Below are 23,421 nucleotides of genomic sequence, written 5' to 3' on the forward strand. Positions count from 1 at the left end.
TGGCTAAGGTAGACTGGGAGCAAAGACTTTATAGTGGGACAATTGAGAAACAGTGGAGGACTTTCACAGTGCTCAGTAAAAGTATATACCAGTGCAAAAGAAGACTTTAGGAAGAGGGCGAATCAGCCATGGATATCTAAGGAGATAAAGGAGGTTATCAAATTGAAAGAAAATGCATACAAAGTGGAGAGAGAGCAGAATCCTGGTTCGAGAACACAAACTCACCCCCACATCCTTCCTCTTATCCTCTTTGCCCAAAGAGCTGTGGCTCCAGGATTGGCCTGCTGAGTCATCCATGGTTGCACAAATCATGAAGCCTGGCAAATGTCATCCCCATTTTGAGCTGACAATATAATGATGATGACAATATAAAGGATCTCATGGCACCATTTCATAGAAGAGTAAGGGTGTCCTGAAAACCTGACCAATATTTATCCCCTATTCACTGAAAGAAACCAGGCTACCCAGTCATTGTTGAGTTGCTGTTTGTGCTTTTTGCCGTATGCACACTGAATGCTGCTCTTCCTATATTACAACACTTAAAAAGCTTTTGTAATGAGATTGAAGAGATGCCCTGAGATTGTGAAGGATGTGCTTTCTTTAAATTGCAATTTTTTAAATATATTAACAAAGTTAACCTCACTGAGCCATTATCTCAAAGTATAGCACTTCTCTTATGACCTACAGTATGGTAAACGAAGAGAGTTTTGTTGGCGGATGATTCGTGCCTACAGTGACATGACTCAGCTGACAGAAGATAAAGAAACACAGAAATGCTACGCTTTGGCTGGTAAGAGCTTTACTCTTGGAACTCAACAATATGACTGAGTCCTCCCTAATTCTGACCTCTTGAACAGCACCAATTTTAATCTCTCCACCATCAGCAGCCATGCCTCCAGTCGCATCGATCTCAAGCTCTGGAATTCCATCCGTAAACCTCTCCAATTTTGATTGTTTTCTAAATGATTACCACATTTCATTGTTCTGAACTCTCCGATTATTCTACATTATATCCCTAAGTTCACTCTGAGTACTCTGACTATTCCATATCATATCCCTAAGTTCACTCTGAGCCCTCCGATTATTCCACATTATATCCCTAAGTTCACTCTGAATCCTCCGATTATTCTATATTATATCCCTGAGTTCTTATGTGATTTTTCATTCTCTTTCCTTCATTTTTTGCAGGAAGAGATGAAGCAACTGCCAGTCTGCAGGACCACGGGGACAGTATAGAATGCCAAATATGGTACGGATTTATTCCTTTCTTTCCTGTCCCAAATTAACCTAGAGGGTCAATCAAACAACTACAACGAAGCTTCCTGATGCCTTGGGATTATTATTCTGACATGAGAAACAAACCAAGTGAGGTCAGGTCAGAAAATGGGTCTTAAACTTTGGAAGAAATAGCTCTGCTTGCTAATTGTAGCAAAGCTATGAAACACTCTGGCCCACACTTTTCTACCAAAGTAACAGCGAATTTAATGGCACATGCATCTAGCTGCTTGTAGTGAGAAAATGTTCCCCAGTGAATTGGCACAAGCTGCCTGATTATCCTCACACCATTCCTTGCACGGATGGCAACTTATTGCCAGTATCCCGATTAGTTTCAAAATACTGCTGTATTTATATTTCATTGCTAATGAAAGTTGGTGCAGAAAGTTATAGCTGTTACTTAACTTTATAATAGCCTTTTCAATGATGAGATGTAGGTTACTGCATTGTCACTTACTTGTCCGGCCCAGAAAGGGAATAATTTAAACAGCGGCGTCTCATTTCTACAGGAGTTAAATTGTTTGAGAGTTTTAAAATTATAATTTAAAAAATACTTACGTTTTGCCCTCTCTCAATCCAATCTTTCTTTCCCCCTCATTCTCTTTAGGTTGACCCGAATTCACCCACTTTTCTTCTCTGCCATTCCTCTGCATTTTTTAATCCCTAAATCACTTTTAGACTGTTGGTATCGTCATTCACTAAGGTCTCAGATGTTACATTTCCCTCACCGCAGCTCACTCTGTGCCTATACCACATGAACCCCAGCTGTTCTAGAAGCTGGCTCACCACCACCACCCCTGAGAGCAGTTAGGGACGGGCAATAGAAGTGCTAGCCAAGCCAATGATACGCAGATCCTGTGAACTTCCAGCAACTTGAAGAGAAAACAGTTAGGGCTGATGGGTGAGGGAGAAATTCTAATAGGTCCTTTATCACATAGTCAGCAAACTGAAGAGACCTCCTACACGTGATATCTGTTCCTCACTAAAGTTATTAATTGTAATCAGATGTTCATTTAAACAGTGGGGGATTTTAACATTTGATATGTTATTTTTCCACAATGAAGGCTTGCTGTAGTATGTCGCCATCTGCAGGACCATGACGTTGAGGATAGGTCTGAAGAAAATAACAATCTGAAGGTCAGGAAAAGTATTAATTGAAGTGCCTTGAATGTACAACCTAGGCTGGCACACCTGCACAGTGTTGAGGCAATGCTCTATAATTGGACTTGCTGTCCTTCAGGTGACAGATCAAATCGAGGCCTCACTAACCTGTTCTAGTGGCCATTAAAAACTCCACTGCACTATAGGAAGAAAATAAAGTTTATTTATTAGTGTCACAAGTAGACTTACATTAACACTGCAATGAAGTCACTGTGAAAATCCCTTAGTAGCCACACTTTGCCACCTGTTCGGGTACACTGAGGGAGAATTTATCAAGGCCGATATGCTTAACCAGCACGTCTTTCAAACTGTGTTGGAAACCAGACCACCTGGAAGAAACCCACATAGACGGGGGGAACATGCAGACTCTGCGCAGACAGTGACCCAAGCCAGGAATTGAACCTTGATTCTTGGCACTGTTAAGGTAGCAGTGCTAATCACTGTGCCAAAATGGCGTTCTCATCAATCCTCCATCCTTAACCAATCCTAACAAAAACAGAGAAAATCATCATTCATTTTGTTTGTGTTTGTGGAATCTTGCCACCTTCAAAACACATAGTAGACCCATTAACAAGCCAGGTCTGTTCAAGCATGTGAAGCACTTTGTGATATTGCAGGTGCTAAATAAATGCAAATCACTTTTCCCTTTCAATTGGTATTTGTATCTTCTGAATTAGCTACAAGTGATTAATTTCCTCTTAGCAGTTTTAGCACAAAGATTAAAACATTCATATCAACTAGTGCATCAAGAACAACCTGAACTCAGGCTGTTGCAGATATTGGTGTATTTCCTCAGGCCATAAATTGGCTGTATCAGAGTCCAATTGAATATTAATACAACTATACAATCTTAATGCATGCTAAGGTGTAATTATTATTGACAAATATGTAAAAACATCTGAGAAATGTCACTGAAATTTCCAGTAAAAAGAATGATGGCATCCTGAAGGTGGGGTGGCATTGATACACAGTATGTGGTTGTGTGGGCTCCAGTTCTGCCATTCAATGGTATTTCACCCAAGTGAGCCTAAAAGGTGAGTGTTGACAGATTGTTAATCTGCTGTCCTTAATAGAAATAATGACTTTGTTAATTGTGACATTTGGAAAACCATTGCTGGCAAATTTTAGTTGGAAAATTATCCCGCATCAACTGTTGTGCTGAATAACTTTGTGTTGGTGAGTGAAGGAAAAAGTCCTGGAAAGGACCAGCTGGACCATGCAGTTATTGTGAGACTAAGCATCATGACCCTAGTTCCCCTCCCAACCATCAACATCCATGTAATCTCCTGATAGAAACAAAAAAAATTCTCTGGAGGGAAAATACTTCAGGATGAGAAACTTGGAATTTCTGCAAACCAAAGGTGATATTCCATTGGATCAAGTGGTCCAGCGCGTGAGACAGGCCAAGCTTCAGGTGTTTAATCAGGCTGTAATTCATGGTGACTCTGTAGACTGGATAGGAATGGAAAAGGATGATGTTGCAGTATTCCTAGAGGAAGTAGATGTTCTTGATCCACATCATTAGTTTCTTATAGTCCAAGTTAAAGTCTTTGATATTTATTTTAAAATTGGTGCAGGAACAGTTGTTAGCACATTAGCAGATGATCTCGAATAGCTCCAGCTGATGACCCTTTATCCATCAGGCATCATGTTACAAGGTCCAGGAGGCACAGACTTTCCATTCAAAGACAGGCTAATTGCTCCTGTTCACTACAAGGTCCAATAGACCTGGATTCTCTCTATATTCTTCCCAATATCAAGCATCAGATCAAGCCCAAGATGGGGCACAATGCCTTCTCTTGTCCTTTTGGATCTTGTTTGGCTCTCTTGTGGGAACCATGAATTGAATTCAACTGGAATTTGGCTTTTGGAGCAAGCAAAGAGATGGATTCAGGTCTGCCTGGTCCACTCTGCACATTTGTAACTTCAAGAATGGTGTCAAAATTAAAAACAGATATCCTTTAGCCCGCATCTTCCCATGTAATGTATAATGATAAAATAATGGTTAAAAAGGTTAAAAACTGAGCAGCATGGATAAGTTGGGCTGAAGCACTGTTTCCATGCTGTAAACCTGTATGACTCTGTGTCCCCTCATATCCCTATATCACATCTATAGCCACTCAACCAATATTTACTGACCTGGAGAGATGAGTTAAGATGAAAAATATATAAGTTTCTTAACAGTCTAAGTGTTCTCACACACACACACACACACACACACACACACACACACACACACACACTTGAGGGAGAAGAAAAGCTCTCATTCGCAAAACCCATTCAAAGATTTTAAACTCCCAGCTGTTCAATCTGTTACAAAAACAACCTTCAATTTGCTAACCACGTCAAAGACAGTCAATCCTTCAAAAACTTCGTAAAACTATCAATGAAAATGTGAACTCAATTCTCTCACCCACTTGCTGAAATGAGTAGTTCTGGAGCTTTTGATCTCAACCAAGCATTCACTTATGAGTTCAGCTGTAATAACAGCCCTTGAGAAATGTCAACAATGAAATCTATTGGACGGATGGAGGAATGGACAGCTAATGGTTTCTTCTAAGACGCACCAAATGGCCTGTCAATTGTTGCACTCCAGCAATAAACATTTACTCTTGCTTAACAAACAGATTTTTAACAAATTTTTAAAACACTGGGGATTTAAATCACTTAAGGTCTGTATAACTGTATTTGTCTTACATGTCCTTCACAAACTTTTATGCCTACTCCATAAATTTATGATTCCCACGCTGTTAAAGCCCTTCAAATAGCCCTTCTGAGGTTGGTTTCTCACCTGATGACCCCTCCCCCAGCCTGCAACACTAAGATTGTCTGGAAATAGGAGCAGGAGCTCAGTATATCGGTCCCACCCACCATTATGAAAGTTGCTGGAGTTTCCTGACTTCACTGAAATCTGTTCTCTTGTGTCAGTTTATTAGAAGCATTCCAAGCACAGGACTGCCCCAGTGGCCTGCCAACTCTTTCATAGAATCCCAGATCTCGACAGTGCAGAAGAAGGCCATTTGGCCCATCGAGCCTGCACCAGCAACAATCTCACTCTGGCCCTATCCCTATAACCACATATATTTACCCTGCTAAACCCCCTGACACTAAGGGGAAATTTAGCATAGCCAATCCACCTAACATATTCATCTTTGGGGTGTCTTTCTCTGCAGTTGCAATTCCATTGTATATTAAATCTCTGAACTATAGTGCATAATAGAGTGTAAGGCCTTCATTTGTCTACTGGTAAAATTTGACGGGCTGAATCAGTTTAAAGTCAATAAATTGTTGCTAATGAATCTTTCGGCAAAATATAAAGTCAGTTGCTGCTCAGCCTCTTTCTGTGAAGAGGCAGAGGCTGAGATTTTCCAGCTCCACCCTGGCGGGACCCATCACAGGAGATCCGGTAGCCTGGTCAAAAGTCCCTTGGTGTTTGGTGGGATCAGATTATCTCGGTAGCAGATAGGGCTGAAAAATCCCACCCAGAGAGTATGGCTCGGTCTTTTGGCTTGGGGAATGTTGGCACACTCTTCAAATAAATGTCAAAAATATAGCAAAGTATTACTAGTGGTCAACACTTTCATTAGGATGTTGGTGGTGATTAGAGATTTGTGCAAAGAAGTTCATTTAAAAGATTGTCCAGGGATGTTACAGCACCCTGTTGTTAGATTTCTCAAAAGTATTCTTTTAGTTACTTGTTGAGACTTTCAGGAAAGGCTAACAACTGAAGTGGCAATACAGAGAACAAAGAAAGGTACAGCACAGGAACAGGCCCTTCAGCCCTCCAAACCTGTGCCGACCATGATGCGCTACCCAAACTACAAAAAAAAACTTCTGCCCCAACTCAATCTGTATCCCTTTATTCCCTCCCTATTCATGTATCCATCCAGATGCCTCTTAAATGTTGCTGATATATCTGCTTCCATTGCAATAATTAGTAATAATGGGTAAATTGAAGATGATTGGCAGGACTTTCCAGCCATTCGTGCTGGGGGAATCTTAATGTCCCACTGACTGAGCGATTTCCCCATCATGAGTTCACCAGTAACAGGGTTTATGAGTAACAGGTAACCCTGTTGACACTGTCCAATGGTGGGCCACCATAGAAAATCCTTCCAGTATCACAACTTGAAGAGTGAATGGGAAATGTCACTTGACCAAAACTTGTAGGTTTTATAAATAAGAGAACTGGGTTTGTTTTCAGATGGAGCAGACATTGAAATATGTTCATATCTACTCAAGCATCACTCTATTTGTGGTACCAGCTGAAATCTTCAGATCATAATTTGAACTATGTTCCTCTTATGCAGACCATAACTAGATTAGGAAGCCAAATATAGAAATGCACTGTCAAATATTAAGCATTAAATGTAAATTCCATCTTTTCCAGGAGAGACAAGCAGAGACTGATGCGCCAGTTAAAGATGTTAACAGGCAAGTTTACCACATAAAGATCAGCTGCTGCCTTAGCCCAGTAACCAATATAACCCAGTATACAATATGCAGAAAAACCTTGAATCAATGAAACGATAAACAAGATAATATACAGTGGGGGTATATTAGTAACCGTGTACCAGCACCAAGCTGCACAGAGTGGCAGGCCCCGGCTTCAATTCTTAACCTGTTCCCAATCTCAGTCATGGGAGCATTTCAGTTGCACTGACTGTTGGAGCTCCTGAATTTGAGAGAACATTGCTCAAATATAGACAAGATGTGTGGTGGTGGTCAGTTTCTGCCAAGGAAGTTTCATTTAGGTTCATTAAAAAAAACTTATAATCCCTAGAGTTTGAGAGCTTTGAACTTAGCTTTGATTAGCATTGAACACAATGGGCCCTATTTTACCATTTTGTTTCTAAGTGCTGGGTGGACTTGAATTTGGGAGTGTTTCAGATTTGACTTTTAGACCTGTTCTCAGATGCCCCCATATGCACTCTGCCTGAAAAAAATATCAGCGATTCTGAATCGTGCTCTAGAAGCCTGTGGGCGAGGCTTAATGCGCCCAAAATCCTGCAGTTCTGATCGACACCTCCAACTGTGCATGTGCAGAAAAAATGATAGAATGTGGCTCCCCTGCCACATCACTCCCAGGCCAGATAATGCCTCCCCCTGGCCGTGACCCCCACAAACATTGCCCCACCCCCATAACATTACTGACCCTCCTATTCCCCCGCCCCACCCAGACCACCCTCCCCCCTCACCAATCTCAGACAGAATGACAGCGGACCTCCCTTCCACTGCCACCACCCCCACCACCACCACCACCACCAATCTTAGGCAGAGTAGCAGTGGATCTCCTTTCCCCCCTCCCCCATTGATCTCAGACAGTGGACCCCACCACCACCACTGATCTCAAGCAGAGAGTCATTGGACACTAGGCACTTACCTCCTCACTAACTAGAGCACCTGAATCGGACTTCTGTGGAGCGTGTCTGTTCTGCACCGATTCTGGATCGGCAAATGCAGTAGTGAAGGGGGAAGTATTGGTAAAGTTGGGCATGCAGCTCTTTAAGTCAATGTACACATACTAACAGAATACGCTATTGCCTCACGCCTGACTTTACCAAGTTTTTGAGCCTGATAAACAACATAATATACCCCCACTGTATATTATCTTGTTTATCGCTTCATTGATTGCAAAGTTTTTCTGCATATTGTATAATGCTTTTATGAAATAAAAAGCAAATAAATGTAATAAGGATTACATTTAAACGTAAGCATATTATCCACATTTTGGTGTAACGCTAAATGTATAGGCAATACATTAAAAACACAGCAGGCCGCTCAAGTGGAGAATTGAACACCATTACATATTACAGAGAAGGAGGTGCTGGAAGTCTTAAAGTGCATCAAGATAGATAAATCCCTGGGACCTGATGAAGTGTATCCCAGGACATTGTGGGAGGCTAGGGAAGAAATTGCCAGTCCCCTAGCTGAGATATTTGAATCATCGATTATCACGGGTGAGGTGCCTGAAGATTGGAGAGTGGCAAATGTTATGCCTTTGTTTAAAAAGGGCTGCAGGGAAAAGCCTGGGAACTATAGGCCAGTGAGCCTCACATCTGTGTTGGAAGGTATTTTGAGAGACAGGATCTACAGGCATTTAGAGATTCAAGAACTGATTAGGGACAGTCAGCATGGCTTTGTGCATGGAAAATCATGTCTCACAAATTTGTTTGAGGTTTTTGAAGGGGTAACCAAGAAGGTAGATGAAGGCAGTGCAGTTGATATTGTCTACATGGACTTTAGCAGGGCCTTTGACAAGGCACCGCATAGTAGTTGTTGCATAAGATTAAATCTCACAGGATTCAGGGTGAGGTATCTAAATGGATACAAATTTTCTTCTTGTCAGAAGCCAGAGGGTGGTGTAGAAAGTTGTTTTTCAAAGTAGAGGCCTGTGACCAGTGGTGTGCCTCAGGGATCAGTGCTGGGTCCACTGTTATTTGTCATTTATATTAATGATTTGGATGAGAATTTAGGAGGCATGCTTAGTAAGTTTGCAGATGACACCAAGATTGGTGGCATAGTGGACAGTGAAGAAAGTTGTCTCCAATTGCAACGGGATCTTGATCAATTGGGCCGGTGGGCTGACGAATGGCAGATGGAGTTTAATTTAGGCAAATGTGAGGTGTTGAAGGCAGTGCAGTTGATATTGTCTGCATGGACTTTAGCAGGGCCTTTGACAAGGCACTGCATAGTAGTTGTTGCATAAGGTTAAATCTCACAGGATTCAGGGTGAGGTATCTAAATGGATACAAATTTTCTTCTTGTCAGAAGCCAGAGGGTGGTGTAGAAAGTTGTTTTTCAAAGTGGAGGCCTGTGACCAGTGGTGGTCACAGTGCTGGGTGAAGGGGGTCTCCGTCAGGGTTTCAAATCCTGACCACTCTCCATTGACCCCTGCCAGAAGGCTTCTTACATAAGCCTCTGGCGAGGACCGTACTGCATTACGTTGCAATGATTTGGCAGTTGAGAAGTCAGCTAATGTGCCTAAGCTCATGCATTGCAAATAAGCACTTAGAGAAATTATTAGAGGCCTGTAGACCTGTATCACAGCAACTGTCAGAATGGTAGATTGAACCAGGACAGGACTTACTCAGTTAATGGTAGGGCGCTGGGGAGAGTTACAGAACAAAGAGATCTAGGGGTACAGGTTCATAATTCCTTGAAAATGGAGTCACAGGCGGACAGAGTGGTGAAGAAGGCATTCAGCATGCTTCACTGGTCAGAACATTGAATACAGGAGTTGAATGTCTTGTTGAAGTTGTACAAGACATTGGTAAGGCCACAATTGGAATACTGTGTACAGTTCTGGTCACCCTATTATAGAAAGGATATTATTAAGCCAGAAAGAGTGCAGAAAAGATTTACTAAGATGCTACTGGGACTTGATGGATTGAGTTATAAGGGGAGGCTGGACAGACTGGGACTTTTTTCTCTGGAGTGTAGGAGGCTGAGGGGTGATCTTATAGAGGTCTATAAAATAATGAGGGGAACAGATCAGCTAGATAGTCAATATCTTTTCCCAAAGGTAGGGGAGTCTAATACTAGAGGGCATAGGTTTAAGGTGAGAGGGGAGAGATACAAAGTGTCCAGAGGGGCAATTTTTCACACAAAGGGTGGTGAGTCTGAAAACAAGCTGTCAGAGGTAGTAGTAGAGGCAGGTACAATTTTATCTTTTAAAAAGTATTTAAAAAGTTACATGGTAAGATGGGTATAGAGGGATATGGGCCAAATGTGGGCAATTGGGATTAGCTTACAGGATTTAAAAAAAAGGACAGCATGGACAAGTTGGGCCGAAGGGCCTGTTTCCATGTTGTAAACCTCTGACTCTCTATGACTCTATTTCAAGCACCATGGCCACTTCTGTACTCAGAATTCTGCCACTTTATAGCGATGGGAAATTGTAGTACATTTTATTTATTTACATCAAAGGCACACATGCTTTGAAATGGATTATCTTTTACATAAATAGAAAAAAACTATCAGTCTATTTTTTTCAAAAGTTCTTTTTAATCATGGTCATTGGAAACTGATTCATAAAATGTTGAAATAAGAGGTTTAGCATCTCAGGTTGGACCAAAGGGCCTGTTTCCATTCTGTGTGACTCTGTAACTCAGGCATGATGCCACAAACCATGTTCATTCACCTGATCTCACTGGTGCTGACAGGGTGCTACAGTTCCTCAGTATCTCTGAGCTGCTGGGTGAAGGGGGTCTCCGTCAGGGTTTCAAATCCTGACCACTCTCCATTGACCCCTGCCAGAAGGCTTCTTGCATAAGCCTCTGGCGAGGACCGTACTGCATTACGTTGCAATGATTTGGCAGTTGAGAAGTCAGCTAATGTGCCTAAGCTCATGCATTGCAAATAAGCACTTAGAGAAATTATTAGAGGCCTGTAGACCTGTATCACAGCAACTGTCAGAATAGGTGTCACCTGTACAGACTTTGTTTTTCTTATTTCCAGTTATGAGAGCACAGACTCGGTTTCTGGCAACATGTCTCTCATTGACACAGCAGAAGCAACTGAAGCCAACGACAGCGTTGAAGAACAGGTAACAGCAAAATAATTTTCAAACGTGGAATTTCTTTATATATAGTTGTACAGGATATCTTTGATATAGAAGTGTGAAATAAAGAGAATCTTCTTCATGTATTGTGAGCTGATTGAATGTAGCAATTCTAGCTACATTGTGAGTGCAACAGTAGGCACTACATGCATGGGAGCACCATCTCCTCCAGGTTACACATCATCTTAACTTGGACACACATCGCTGTTTCCTCATCATCAGTCAGAATCTTGAAGATCCTATCTTACAGCATTCTAGAAGCACATTCACCATTCAGTAAGCACTCACCACCTCATCTTATTGAGGACAAATGGGAGTAAGCAACAAATGTTGGCCTTGCTAGTGAAACCTATATCCCAAGAATGGATTTGAAAGGTCAGTGCTGTAAAAGTGATTTTGCAACCACATGGTTATGTGCCTACGGTAATGAGTAGGTGATCTGAGCACCCAAAGGAATGACACTGGAGGATGAGGGAGATATGGTTCCACACCCGATGATAATAATTGCAATTGCCTGCCATTCCATCACAGTGTCATGACCCTAATTAGCTAAATTGCTCCACATTCCCCTCATCGTTACCTCCCCACTAACACTCTACATATTGCTGCAAAAACAAACATGCGACTGAAGCTTTTTAGTCTTACACTCAGCAGCACAGCTTGCAAGATAAACTAACATTAAAGGGAACAACAATTTATACTGTATGAGAAGAGAGGGCTGATTTATTGACAATTGAATCAGATTGTTAGAGGTGTTGCAGTGGAGAATGCAGCAGTGAACTATTAACTGCCAAGCAACTCTCTTTCAAGTTCTGTCCAGTAAAGTCCCACCTTTCGTGTGATCTCTTTGTCCATGTCTTTGTGCTTTATGTATGCACCCATTGCATGAACAATGTTCGTTTATCCAGATTTTCTTTCCTTGAGGGGATGGCAGCCATGACGGAGCGGAAACCTCAATACGTTTTAACGGGGAGATGGTGTCGGAGTGTCTGGAAGCAGCTTCCTTCCATTAGTCCGGGCCATGGACATTTAATTTTTTTTTAAGCACCTTTCCGGCAGGGTTGAGAAGTGCTGTTGAAATGATTGCAGCTGAAGTGTGGCCTGAGCAGAGAGATTTACCTGGAAATGTCCAAATCTCTCGGTCCAGACATATAATAATGGCTCTGTTCAATTTTGAGATGTTCTCCAATTTTGTCTGCCAGTTTTGAGGTGAGTAATTTTTTTCTTAAACATGGATTGTCTCCTACAATTTTCAATACATGTCTTGTGTTGCTCAGAGGCTCCCTCCATGTGTTGTACAGGGGTACCGTACAATACTTTGCTGTAGAGTACTGCCCCCAACATTGCTGGTACCTATCTAATTCACTTATTGTGAGGTTTCGCAAGAACATAACCCCCGCAAACGGCAGCACTTTACTGTACTACCAAACAAATACCTTTGTACATAGCTGTGACTGTCGTGTATTTCTCAAGCATAAGGATAGAAAGAGGTAGGCCATTCAGCTCCTCATGTCTATCCTGGCATAGCTGACCTGTATCAAAACTCCAATTTACCTGCCTTGGTTCTGTAACTTGTAATAATCTTGGTTTACAGAAATCTGTCAGTCACAGTTTTGGAGTTTCAATTGACTACAGCTTCATAGATTTTCACTGCCTCTGTGCTTCCAGACATCGCACCTGAATGGCCTGGCTCTCAAACTTTGTTCTGGATTTTCCCCCACCATGGGAAATAGTTTCTGTCTACCTATCCTGTCATCTCCTTCAATCATTTCAAACACCTCAATTTGATTCCCTCCCTAATCTTTTATACTGATAGGATTATAAGCCTATACAATTTGTCCTCAAAATTTAATGTTTTTGATGGGTCAAAGACCCTGAAATACACAAGACACAATTTTTAATGCCCAGTAGCGTCTTCCTGCTTTAACCTTGCCAGAATATCTGGGGCTGCTACATCCTGAGCATTTCATCCCCAAAGGACTGAGCAATTTCATCTTTTCTCCATCAACTGGCTTCGCTCATCTATTATTTATTTATTAGTGTCACAAGTAGGCTTACATTAACACTGCAATGAAGTTACTGTGAAAATCCCCTAGTCACCACACTCCAGTGCCTGTTCAGGTACACTGAGGAAGAATTTAGCACGGCCAATGCATCTGACCAGCAAGTCTTTCAGACTGTGGGAGGAAACCGGAGCACGGGGAGAACGTGCAGACTCCACACAGACAGTGACCCACGCTGGGAATCAAACCCGGGTCCGTGGTACTGTGAGGAGCAGAGCTAACCACTGTTCACCATGCCGACCTATTACACAGAATGTGAAAACATCAAAATTATAACTTGAAAACAGGCCATTGGATCCAATGAATCCATTCTGGTGTTTGGCCTCTGCACAGTAATTAAAGTCAGGTGCATTCACTGTTCCCATATTGATTCATTCCTCTTTCTTTCAACTGCGTATCCATTCTTAGTTGTTGATAAGTTCTATGTTTTCCTCATTATTGCTGGTATTCCATTACACAGCTGTACAATATGCTGTGTTTATTAAAAAGAGATCCCCCCCCAAATCACATTTGCCCACATTGGCTCAGTGGGTAGCATTCTTGCCCTTGAGGGTTTTAAACCCCACTGCAGAAACTTTGGAGCACAATCCGGGCAGGCACTTCAGTGCAGAATGAAAGAAATGCTGCATGACCAGCAGATGCAAATGTGGAGGCAGAAAGAGGGAAAGCTTCCCAAGGAGGGAGCATCAGACAGGCTCTCCGTCAAAGGCCCGACCTACCACACACTATAGTGAGGTGCAATACTCCCACCTCTGTGTGAGTCAGGAACAATGCCTGTCAAGGCTCAGATATTTCAAGAAGGTGACCAGAGACTTGCCTCCTCCTTCAGCCTGACTTAGAGTCTGACACCAGGGCAAGGACAGACCTCCCAGTTTGCCATAATGGTCACCATCACTGTTCCCTCTTATATCTCTGGAAACCTCACAAATATCATACTTTCCTGCAATGTGAACTTCACCACAGCATCCAGGAGATGTCAGAGGCCACATACGCAAGACACGGAGACTTTAGAAGCTGGGTGTCGGAACACATGGTTTTGCCAGAACAGCAGGATTCCCCAGGGTATGGCAAGCTTTTGACTGTGTGCAGTGGCATAGTGGTATTATTGCTCAACCAGTAATCCAGAGACCCAGGGTAATGTTCTGGGGACCCAGGTTCGAATCCCACCACGGCGGATGATGAAATTTGAAATCACTAGCAACCTGGAATTAAGATTCTACTGATGACAATTAGAACAATTGTCGGAAAAACCCTCTGGTTCTCTAATGTCCTTTAGGGAAGGAAATCTGGTTTGGTCTACGTGTGACCCAAGCTGAGAATCGAACCTAGGTCCCAGGTGCTGTGAGGCAGTAGTGCTAACCACTGTGCCACTGCACCGTCCCCATTCTTAGTTCCCTGTTTTCTCCCTTGCTTTTCTCTTGAATAGCAGTGTTACATTTTTTACCTTCCAATCCTCTGGAACTATTCTAAAATCTGGGGACTTTTGGAAAATAAAGGAAATACACTCTTTTATGTAATGGCTTTCACAAGTACAGAAGGCCCAAAACACTTTAAACCGAGTTTGTAGGGTAGAGAAGATAGCAATTAATATATCTCTGCGACCATCTTGTTTCAAACCCCAACATGTTCGTCATTGGGTGTATCAGCTTTAAGTCACATTCATTTTAATTCTTTTTCTCTCTTGATATTAATTACTTTACGTTTATCATTTCCATTAGCCCCAGAGTTCCCCATTATTTTTGCGATTCTTTTTCTAACTCCTACTGTGAAGACAGATACAAAATGACATCTTGGCATTTACTTAATTCTCAAATATAATGTCTCTTGCCTTAACCACTAACAGACCCTTCAGCAGATATTTCAGAGCAGAGCACGAAAAGTTATCCTAGCCAATAGTTATCCACCAATAACATCACAAAACAGATTATCTCATTGTTGTCACTTTGTGGGATCTTGCTGTTTGCAAATTGACTGCTATGTTTCCAACATTGACTGCTATGTTTTGAGGCATACAAGATGATCAAAGAATTGGATAGGGTGGACAGTGAGAGCCTTTTTCCTCGGATGGTGATGGCTAACACTAGGGGACATAGCTTTAAATTAAGGGGTGGTAGTTATAGGACGGATGTCAGAGATAAGTTCTTTACTCAGAGGTTAGTAAGGGCGTGGAATGCCCTGCCTGCAGCAGTTGTGGACTCGCCAACTTTAAGGGCGTTCAAATGGTCAGTGGATAGGCATATGGATAACATTGGAATAGTTTAGGTTAGAGGGTCATTAGATTGGTTCCACTGGTCGGCGCAACATCGAGGGCCAAAGGGCCTGTACTGCGCTGTAATGTTCTATGTTCTATAACATTACAACGTTGTTTTTTGTTCTTTGTTATTGGCTACACTTAAAACAAATGTCATTGGTTGAAAAGTGCTAGGGATCTCCAATAGTCTTGAAAGGCATGATATAAATATAAGTTTTTCTTAAATCTGGGGATTTTTGAAAGTCCCTTAAGAGTATTGATAGGCAGAGGGATCGGGATGTACAGGTACACAGGTCACTGAAAGTGGCAATGCAGGTAGAGAAGGTAGTGAAGAAGACATACGGCATGCTTGCCTTCAACAGCCAGGGCATTGGGTTTAAAAATTGGCAAGTCATGTTGCAGCTTTATTGAACCTTAGTTAGGCCGCACTTGTGTACTCGTGTTCAATTCTGATCACCACACTACCAGAAGGATGTGGAGGCTGTGGAGAGGGTACAGAAAAGATTTACCAGGATGTTGCCTGGTATGGAGGGCTTTAGCTATGAGGAGAGGATGGAGAAACTTGGTTTGTTCTCACTGGAATGATGAGGTAGAAGTCTACAAGATTATGAGAGGCATGGACAGAGTTTTTCCCAGGGTGAAAGAGTCATTTACTAGGGGGCACAGGTTTAAGGGGCAAGGTTTAAAAGAGATGGACGAGGCAGATTTTTTTTTTTACAGAGGGTGAAGGGTGCCTGGACCTCATTGCTGTAGGGAGGTAGTGGAAGTGAATACGATAGTGACTTTTAAAGGGCGTCTGGACAAATACATGAATAGGATGGGAATAGAGGGATACAGTCCCTGGAAGGGTAGAGGGTTTTAGTTAAATCGGGCAGCATGGTCGGTGCAGGCTTGGAGGGCCGAAGGGCCTGTTCCTGTGCTGTAATTTTTTTTATTCTTTGTTCCTTAGTTGAGTTTCATAGAATTCCTATAGTGCAGAAGGAGGCCATTTAGTCCGTTGAGTCTGCACCGACCATAACCCCACCCAGATCCTATTCCTGTAACTCTACACGTTTATCCTAATAATCCCCCTGACACTAGGGTTAATTTATCATGACCAATCCACTTAACCCACACATCTTTGGACTGTGGGAAGAAACCCATGAAGACACAGGGAGAATGTGCAAACTCCACACAGACAGTGACCCAAGGCTGGAATTGAACCCGGGTCCCTGGCACTGTGAAGCGGCAGTGCTAACCGCTGTGCTACCACGCTGCCCTGGGATACTGATCCCAGTTGGGTTAAAGTGGAGTCCATCCCAACAAAGCAGTTTTCTCTTTCCCAAATACTGGTGCTAGTGCCCCAAAAGACAAAACCCCCTTTCTCCCAAAACACACTCACAACTCTCACTCCTACTTCATCCTGAACCCTAACCCTATTTTATACCAACACTCTCTCACTGTTTTATCCCAGCTCCCACTCCTATTTTATACCAACTTCCTCTCGCTGCTTTATTCCGACTCTGGCTGCTTTGTTCCGCCCCTCAGTTTATCTCGACCCTCACTGCTTTATCCCAGGTCCCATTTTTGCTGCCTGAGACATTCTGCCCTACACGCCATCTTCGCAGCCCCAAGGAAACCCAGAGGTAGGCTGCTTGGGGACAAGGACTGCCTCCTCTGCACTGACAAACCCCCTTCTGCTATCCCACTATAGAATGGGCATTTATTGAGAGCCTGCGAGCCATATTTAACAGAGCAGAATAGATAGTCGACTTTCCAAAACCAGGGAGGGTGGCTGGGAGAATAGGAGAAAACTGCTTTGGGATGGCACTCCCAAGGTTGGGGATGTTTTTGGGGAAAGAGAGTACTGGGAAGCAGGTTGTCTGCCTACTGCAAGGAGTCAGCAGATCATTTACATTCTTAATGCTCCAAATTAGAGGCAATTTTGCAGCAATTGGCACCATTCTGTTGTGTTTCCCTCAACCTGGTTCTTATGAGGCCAAGTCTCTTTTCAACAAGCTGAGGGGGATAATGGGGGGAAGAGGAGGAGAAAGGGAGTCTTTCCTTGGGATGGGCTGTCTACAAGCCACTACGCACACTCTAAAATCTTATCCCCAATCACTGCTCCCCAATTTCCCCACATCTATCCACCTGCCGTCTGATTTGGACAGGCTGAGTGTGTGGGCATTTGCATGACAGATGCAGTATAATGTGAATAAATGTGAGGTTATCCACTTTGGTAGCAATAATAGGAAGACATTATTATTGTAAATTGAGAGAGGTAGATACGCAACAAGACTTTGGAGTCTTCGTGTATCAGTTGCTGAAAGTAAGCATGCAGATATAGCAGGCAGTAAAGTAGGCAAATGGTATGTTGGCCTTCTTGATGAGAGGATTTAGTGTTGAGATAGAATGTTTTGCTACAATTGTATAGGGTGTTGGTGAAGCCACACTTGGAGTATCGTGTACAGTTTGGTGTCCTTATCTGAGGAGGGATGCCCTTACTATAGAGGGAGTGCAGCAACGGTTTACCAGGCTGATTCCTAGGGAGGCAGGTCTATCATATGAGGAGAGATTAAGTCAGTTAGGATTATATTAACTGGAGTTTAGAAGAGTGAAAGGGGACTCCATAGAAGCTAATAAAATTCATGCAGGGTAGATTCAGAAAGAATGTTCCTGATGGTGGGGGAGTCTAGAACTAGGGGCCATAGTTTGAGGATAAGGAGTAAACATTTTAGAACTGAGGTGAGGAGAAATTTCTTCACCCAGAGGGTGGTGAATGTGTGGAATTCACTCCCACAGAATGTAGTTGAGGCCAAAACATTGTCTGATTTCAAGAATAAATTAGATTTCGCTCTTGGGGATAAAGGGATCAAGGGACATGAGGGGAAGGGGGGAATCAGGATATTGAATTTGATGATCAGCCATGATCAAGATGAGTGGCGGAGCAGGCTCGAAGGGCCAAATGGCCCACTCCTGGTCTTAGTTTCTACGTTTCTATCCAACAACCATATGAAGAAAAATCAACTGTTCACCCAAATGGATTTCCTTACTACCTTTGCTTGGCTGGAATGCAGCTGATTTTCAGTAGGGTCTTACAGGATGCCCTCCAGTGCCTCTGGCTCTCGGAGAGCTGGCTTTGGACTGCACCACTTTGGTATGAGTGGCAGCAGTCTGGAGAGTGATAATGTGGGGAGCACAAATGGCAGCAGCTTTATCCCCCATGTGGGCATGGGCACTGCCACTGGAGTGGGCTCAGCAACCCCAGTAATAGGCTGTTGGCTGGATTCTGTGAGAGCTTGCTTGCTGCGTTGAGCACTGGGTCTGTAGCCGTACCGCAGCAGTGGTGGATCCCAATCCTCCCTCTGAGCTTCCAATGCAACACTGAGAGGTTGGATAGATTCAAGCTGTAACACGGTGGGAGCTGAGATTAGCACCATTTGATGCTCCATTATTTGCCAGCCTAGCAGCGTACTCGTAGAGTTGGCCACCACTTTTACCTTAGAAAGGACAGGCTCCAAACTTTTGTTGATGACCTGTGTCATGTTGGGGCCAGAGACCTCCATGTGCCTAAACGGTGACAGGAAGCTATCTGGCAGGCCTAGCAATGCCCCGGCTATTCTGGTGCGAATGTTCATCAGCGATTTTTTTTTTTGTAGGCCATCCCATCAAAATCCTCATCCAAATCCCCCACAGCAGAACTCATCAGTACAGAAATGTCTGATCCTATGAAACAGAGTCTTTAAGGAAGATTAGTCACACCACAGTATGACCAAATATTAATGATATATAATGTTAACACTGAATTCTTTCTCTGTAGGACACGCAGGAACAACGCAAAGGTAACATATTAGTTGATGCGACTAACAGGTAAGCTGACCACTAATTCAAATCAATGTACTGCCACAATGAGTTGTGAATGATACAGTTGCACAGCAAATGCAAAGCCCCCAAGCTCAATTCCTGTTTTCCTGGTTCATTGACCTCAGCTTGGGCAATAGTTGTGCATTATAATTGTTTTCAGTACCCTTGTGCTTCCTTGCTTCTGATTCCTGATAGTGGAAAGACAGTCTGCCCACTGTGTCCCATGAGGACCAGAGCTGAAGTGCATCTTACTAAACTACTGCTGTTCGGGCAGCCTGCTTTTCCAGAAACTCGTCTCTGCTTTCTTTGATGTCTGGATGCTGGCTAATTCTCTTCCGAATGGGGAAAGAAAAAGAGGAGTGTGTCCTGATCAGGGCCAGTACAAGTTTAAAATAGCTTCACTACCTTAGAATTCCAACCCTTAGACGTAAGTCCCAAAACATTATTAATTATGTTGCTCACCAGTGGCTTTGAATGGCTTGTTCAACTGTGTTCCTAGATGGCTTTGCCTTTCTCCCCGCTTCCTTGTTTTCTAAAGTATAGATTATGGGCTGGACTCCCCCCCTCCCCGCGCGGTGCATTTTGTGGTGGTGGAAGCTGTGCTCCATTGGCAGGATCTTCCAGTCCTGCCACTGTCAACAAGATTTCCTGTTGCTCGCACCTCTACTGCCGCGGGGTGGGGGGAGGTTGAACTGGTGGACAGGTGATGGGTTCACTGTTGGTGGAACCAGGAATGGGTCACTGCCGTACTGTCAACGATGTGTGTGTGTGTGTGGGTGGGTTGGGCGGGGGGGGAGGGTGGTGGAGGTGGTGGTCACTGCTAATGGGACTGGGAATGGTTCGCTGCCATACTGTCACTGTCAGCAAGACCAGGGGCCGCAGGGAAGGGGGGAGGGGTCAGAAGATCCCACCGATAGGAACAAACTGAAAATCCTGCCCCGGTTTCTTTTTTTTTTACCTAAGTGCATTACCTTACATTTATCTCTGTTAAAGTTCGTAATGTCACGTAACTGCTTAGTTGCAAGTTTAGAATCCAACAGAGCAGAAGGAGGCCATTGAATCTGCACTGACCACAATCCCATCCAGGCCCTATCCCCATAACCCCATGTATTTACCCTGCTAATACCCCTGACACTAAGGGGGCAATTTAGCATGCCCAATCCAGGAATTGAACTTGGGTCACTAGGGCTGTGAGGCAGCAGTGCTAACCACCGTGCCACCCATAGCTTAAAGAACAAAGATCAACACAGCACGGGAAATAGGCCCTTCGGCCCAACAAGCCTGTGCCGCTATTTTAATATTGTGAGTTCCCTCTCCCACCCAGGACCCTTTTCTACACTTATGGCGCTCCACATTGGAAACCAGATTGAGGGGAGACTAATATAGGGACAATTTGTTACACCAATCAGCCTAAGAGCACATCTTTGGGGTGTGGGAGGAAACCGGAGCACCCGGAGAAAACCCACACAAGCACGGGGAGAATGCGCAAACTCCCACAGATACTGGCCCAAATCCATGTATCTGCACAGCAAACAGTGATAGTCACTGAGCTGTCGTGTTGCCCAGCATCTGGTCCAGTTTAAGCGTACGCTAACAACATGAAGCACTAGGCTACTCTCGAAACATCCAAGAGCAGCCCTCGCACGACCCACTGTGTGTATGCCCCTTGTTGGACAACAAGGCGGACCGACGCACCTGTGGATTAAAAGAGAAAAACATCAATAACATGCACATCCTTATACAAACATTCAAGGGAATCCCCAGAAGCTCAAAAGTAAAACGAGTGAGCCAGAAAATATGTTGGAAGGCCCATAGGAATCAATTGATTCCCAGGAACATCCCAAGGCTCTTGATCCTTATTTAAAACAGTCTCCTATATCCCTCCATCTTTAAACATTAATGCAAAGTTGCCATCAGTTTAATTTGTTCACTAAATTATTTTGTATATGCTGTTTGAGATTTTTAAAATTAAATAGCCATGTAATCTTGGAAGCCACCCTTCAAGTCACTCCGAGATACCTGTTCTCAGGTGGGCTGCTTTTGGCCAAGGGCCAGGAAGGATCCCACTCTAATTGTTATCGAGTGATAGAAAATACATTGGGGGATGACAAGATCAGGCTGGGCTGTAAATCCCCCTTTGCTCCTGATCAGATGACATCGCTCTGTCTCACACCTTGTGAATAATGAGTGATGTGAGGAGCTTTGCGGTGCCTGTGGATTTGTCCTCAGCTGCTGTCATAGAGAGAGGGAAGGGAGAAAGAATGGGCATGTGTGAACCAGAAGAACTGCTGAACCTTTTTATGTTTCCACAGTTATAACAATGTATACACACAGCACTACGCCATGTCTATCACTGACATAGCTGACCTTGAAAACAGAAACAAAGAGGTAAAGAAAAATAGACTTTAATATGTAATGAAAATGTTATTGCTCAGAATATCCTACAGAGGAATAAACTGAATATTTTTTAATGTCGCCTGGTCAAACCTCAGTTGATGGAAGGTAATTCCGTCATAGGATGGGTCTTTCTCCTTCCTAGGGCACCATGTCCTAAGAGGCACCAACAACCATGGATTTCCATTGGATTCAAATCACAGAGTTTTACAGCACAGTAAGAGGCCCTTCTGCCCATCATGTCTGTGCTAGCCATCAAGCACGTCACTGTTCTAACCCCATTTTCCAGCACTTGGTTCCTCCATAGCCTTGTTTGTTATGTTCATCTAAATGCTTCTTAAATGTTGTGAGGATTCCCGCCCTTTCCATCCTTTCAGACAGTGAGTTCCAGATTCCCACCACTTTCTGGGTGGAAAATTTATCCTCAAAGCCCCTCTAAATCTTCCTGCTCAACTCACTGTGCCACCAATTAATGTGACACTTCCCTGTCTATGTTTTGACAAGTATTATATCCCTCACCACAAGTAATAATGAAGTGAGTCACCAACCGTTCATATACTATCAGATTGGTCTTTCTCGTGTTACCAAATCTGCTGTAGCTCCGCTGCAAACTCTCTAGATATAATTGTAAGTATTTTGGTTGATAGTGAATTAGTTGCCCTCATGCATCTCTCTTCGTTTTCCTTTCTGTTGAAGCCACAGAGAGAGAGAGATATGTATAATAAGACTGTTCAGAACTGACCATGTTACACCGTAGCTGAAAGTCACAGTGATCCTCATTGTGTCTGTGTTTTATCATAGAATCCGTACAGTGCAGAAAGAGGCCATTCAGCCCATCGAGTCTGCACCAACCACAATCCCATTCAGGCCTTTTCCCCACAACTCCATGCATTTACCCTAGCTAGTCCACCCTGACACTAAGGGGCAATTTAGCAAGGCCAATCCACCTAACCCACACATCTTTGGACTGTGGGAGGAAACCAGAGCACCCAAAGGAAACCCATGCAGATACAGGGAGAATGTGCAGACTCCGCACAGACAGTGATGCAAGACGGGAATTGAACCCAGGTCCCAGGCGCCATGAGGCAGCAGTGCTAACCACTGTGCCCCACTCAGGTTGTGTACTGATGCTCTGAACTGGGGAAGAGGCAATTGACAGGTTTCTGCATTTGTTTAGCAACACACAAGGCACTGCCACAAACCAGTTGCACCTTGAGGCACAGCCATTCTTAGAAGAATAATTCTGCGTGAAGAGCCTATGTCTGGCTGGTCCTGTGCCCCTGTCTTTGCTGGAGAAAACCTTGAGCATTATTCATGGGGGTCCTTGTGCACGAGTCGCAAAAACCCAGTCTGCAGGTGCAGCAGGTGATCAAGAAGGTGAATGGAATGTTGGCCTTTATAGCGAGGGGGATAGAATATAAAAGCAGGGAGGTCTTGCTGCAAATGTACAGGGCACTGTTGAGGCCGCAGCTGGAGTACTGTGTGCAGTTTTGGTCCCCTTATTTGCGTAAGGATATATTGGCCTTGGAGGGAATGCAGAGAAGGTTCACCAGGCTGATACCGGAGATGAGGGGGTTAGCTTATGAGGAGTGCTCGTTAGAGTTTAGAAAGCTGAGGGCGGAATCTTATAGAGACGTATAAGATAATGAAGGGGCTAGACAGGGTAGAGGCAGAGAGATTATTTCCACTTAGAAAGGAAACAAGAACCAGGGGGCACAGTCTCAAAATAAGGGGGAGTCAATTTAAAACAGAGTTGAGGAGGAACTTCTCCTCTCAAAGGGTGGTGAATCTTTGGAATCCTCTGCCCATTGAAGCGGTGGAGGCTACCTCGTTAAATATGTTTAAGTCACAGGTAGGTAGTTTTCTGATCA

At 43.5% G+C, this 23,421-nt stretch overlaps 1 protein-coding gene across 3 annotated transcripts in view; it reads left to right on the forward strand.

The window, feature by feature from the left end:
* The window catches only part of LOC145337184 (regulator of microtubule dynamics protein 3-like), a 52,793-nt gene that overhangs the window by 21,927 nt on the left and 7,445 nt on the right, over positions 1 to 23,421 (forward strand). For all 3 annotated transcript variants that reach the window (XR_013885319.1, XM_080181984.1, XM_080181986.1), the window contains 7 exons: positions 688 to 790; positions 1,189 to 1,249; positions 2,340 to 2,412; positions 6,827 to 6,870; positions 10,897 to 10,984; positions 19,113 to 19,162; positions 21,469 to 21,544. Coding sequence is in view for 2 of the 3 variants with exons in the window: in XM_080181984.1 (XP_080038110.1) it covers positions 688 to 790; positions 1,189 to 1,249; positions 2,340 to 2,412; positions 6,827 to 6,870; positions 10,897 to 10,984; positions 19,113 to 19,162; positions 21,469 to 21,544 (495 nt within the window). In the remaining variant the exon portion in view is untranslated. The remainder of the gene's footprint in view (positions 1 to 687; positions 791 to 1,188; positions 1,250 to 2,339; positions 2,413 to 6,826; positions 6,871 to 10,896; positions 10,985 to 19,112; positions 19,163 to 21,468; positions 21,545 to 23,421) is intronic.

This window comes from Carcharhinus amblyrhynchos, unplaced genomic scaffold (assembly GCF_965287045.1).
Source record: "Carcharhinus amblyrhynchos unplaced genomic scaffold, sCarAmb.v2.hapA scaffold_44, whole genome shotgun sequence".
NCBI lineage: Eukaryota > Metazoa > Chordata > Chondrichthyes > Carcharhiniformes > Carcharhinidae > Carcharhinus > Carcharhinus amblyrhynchos.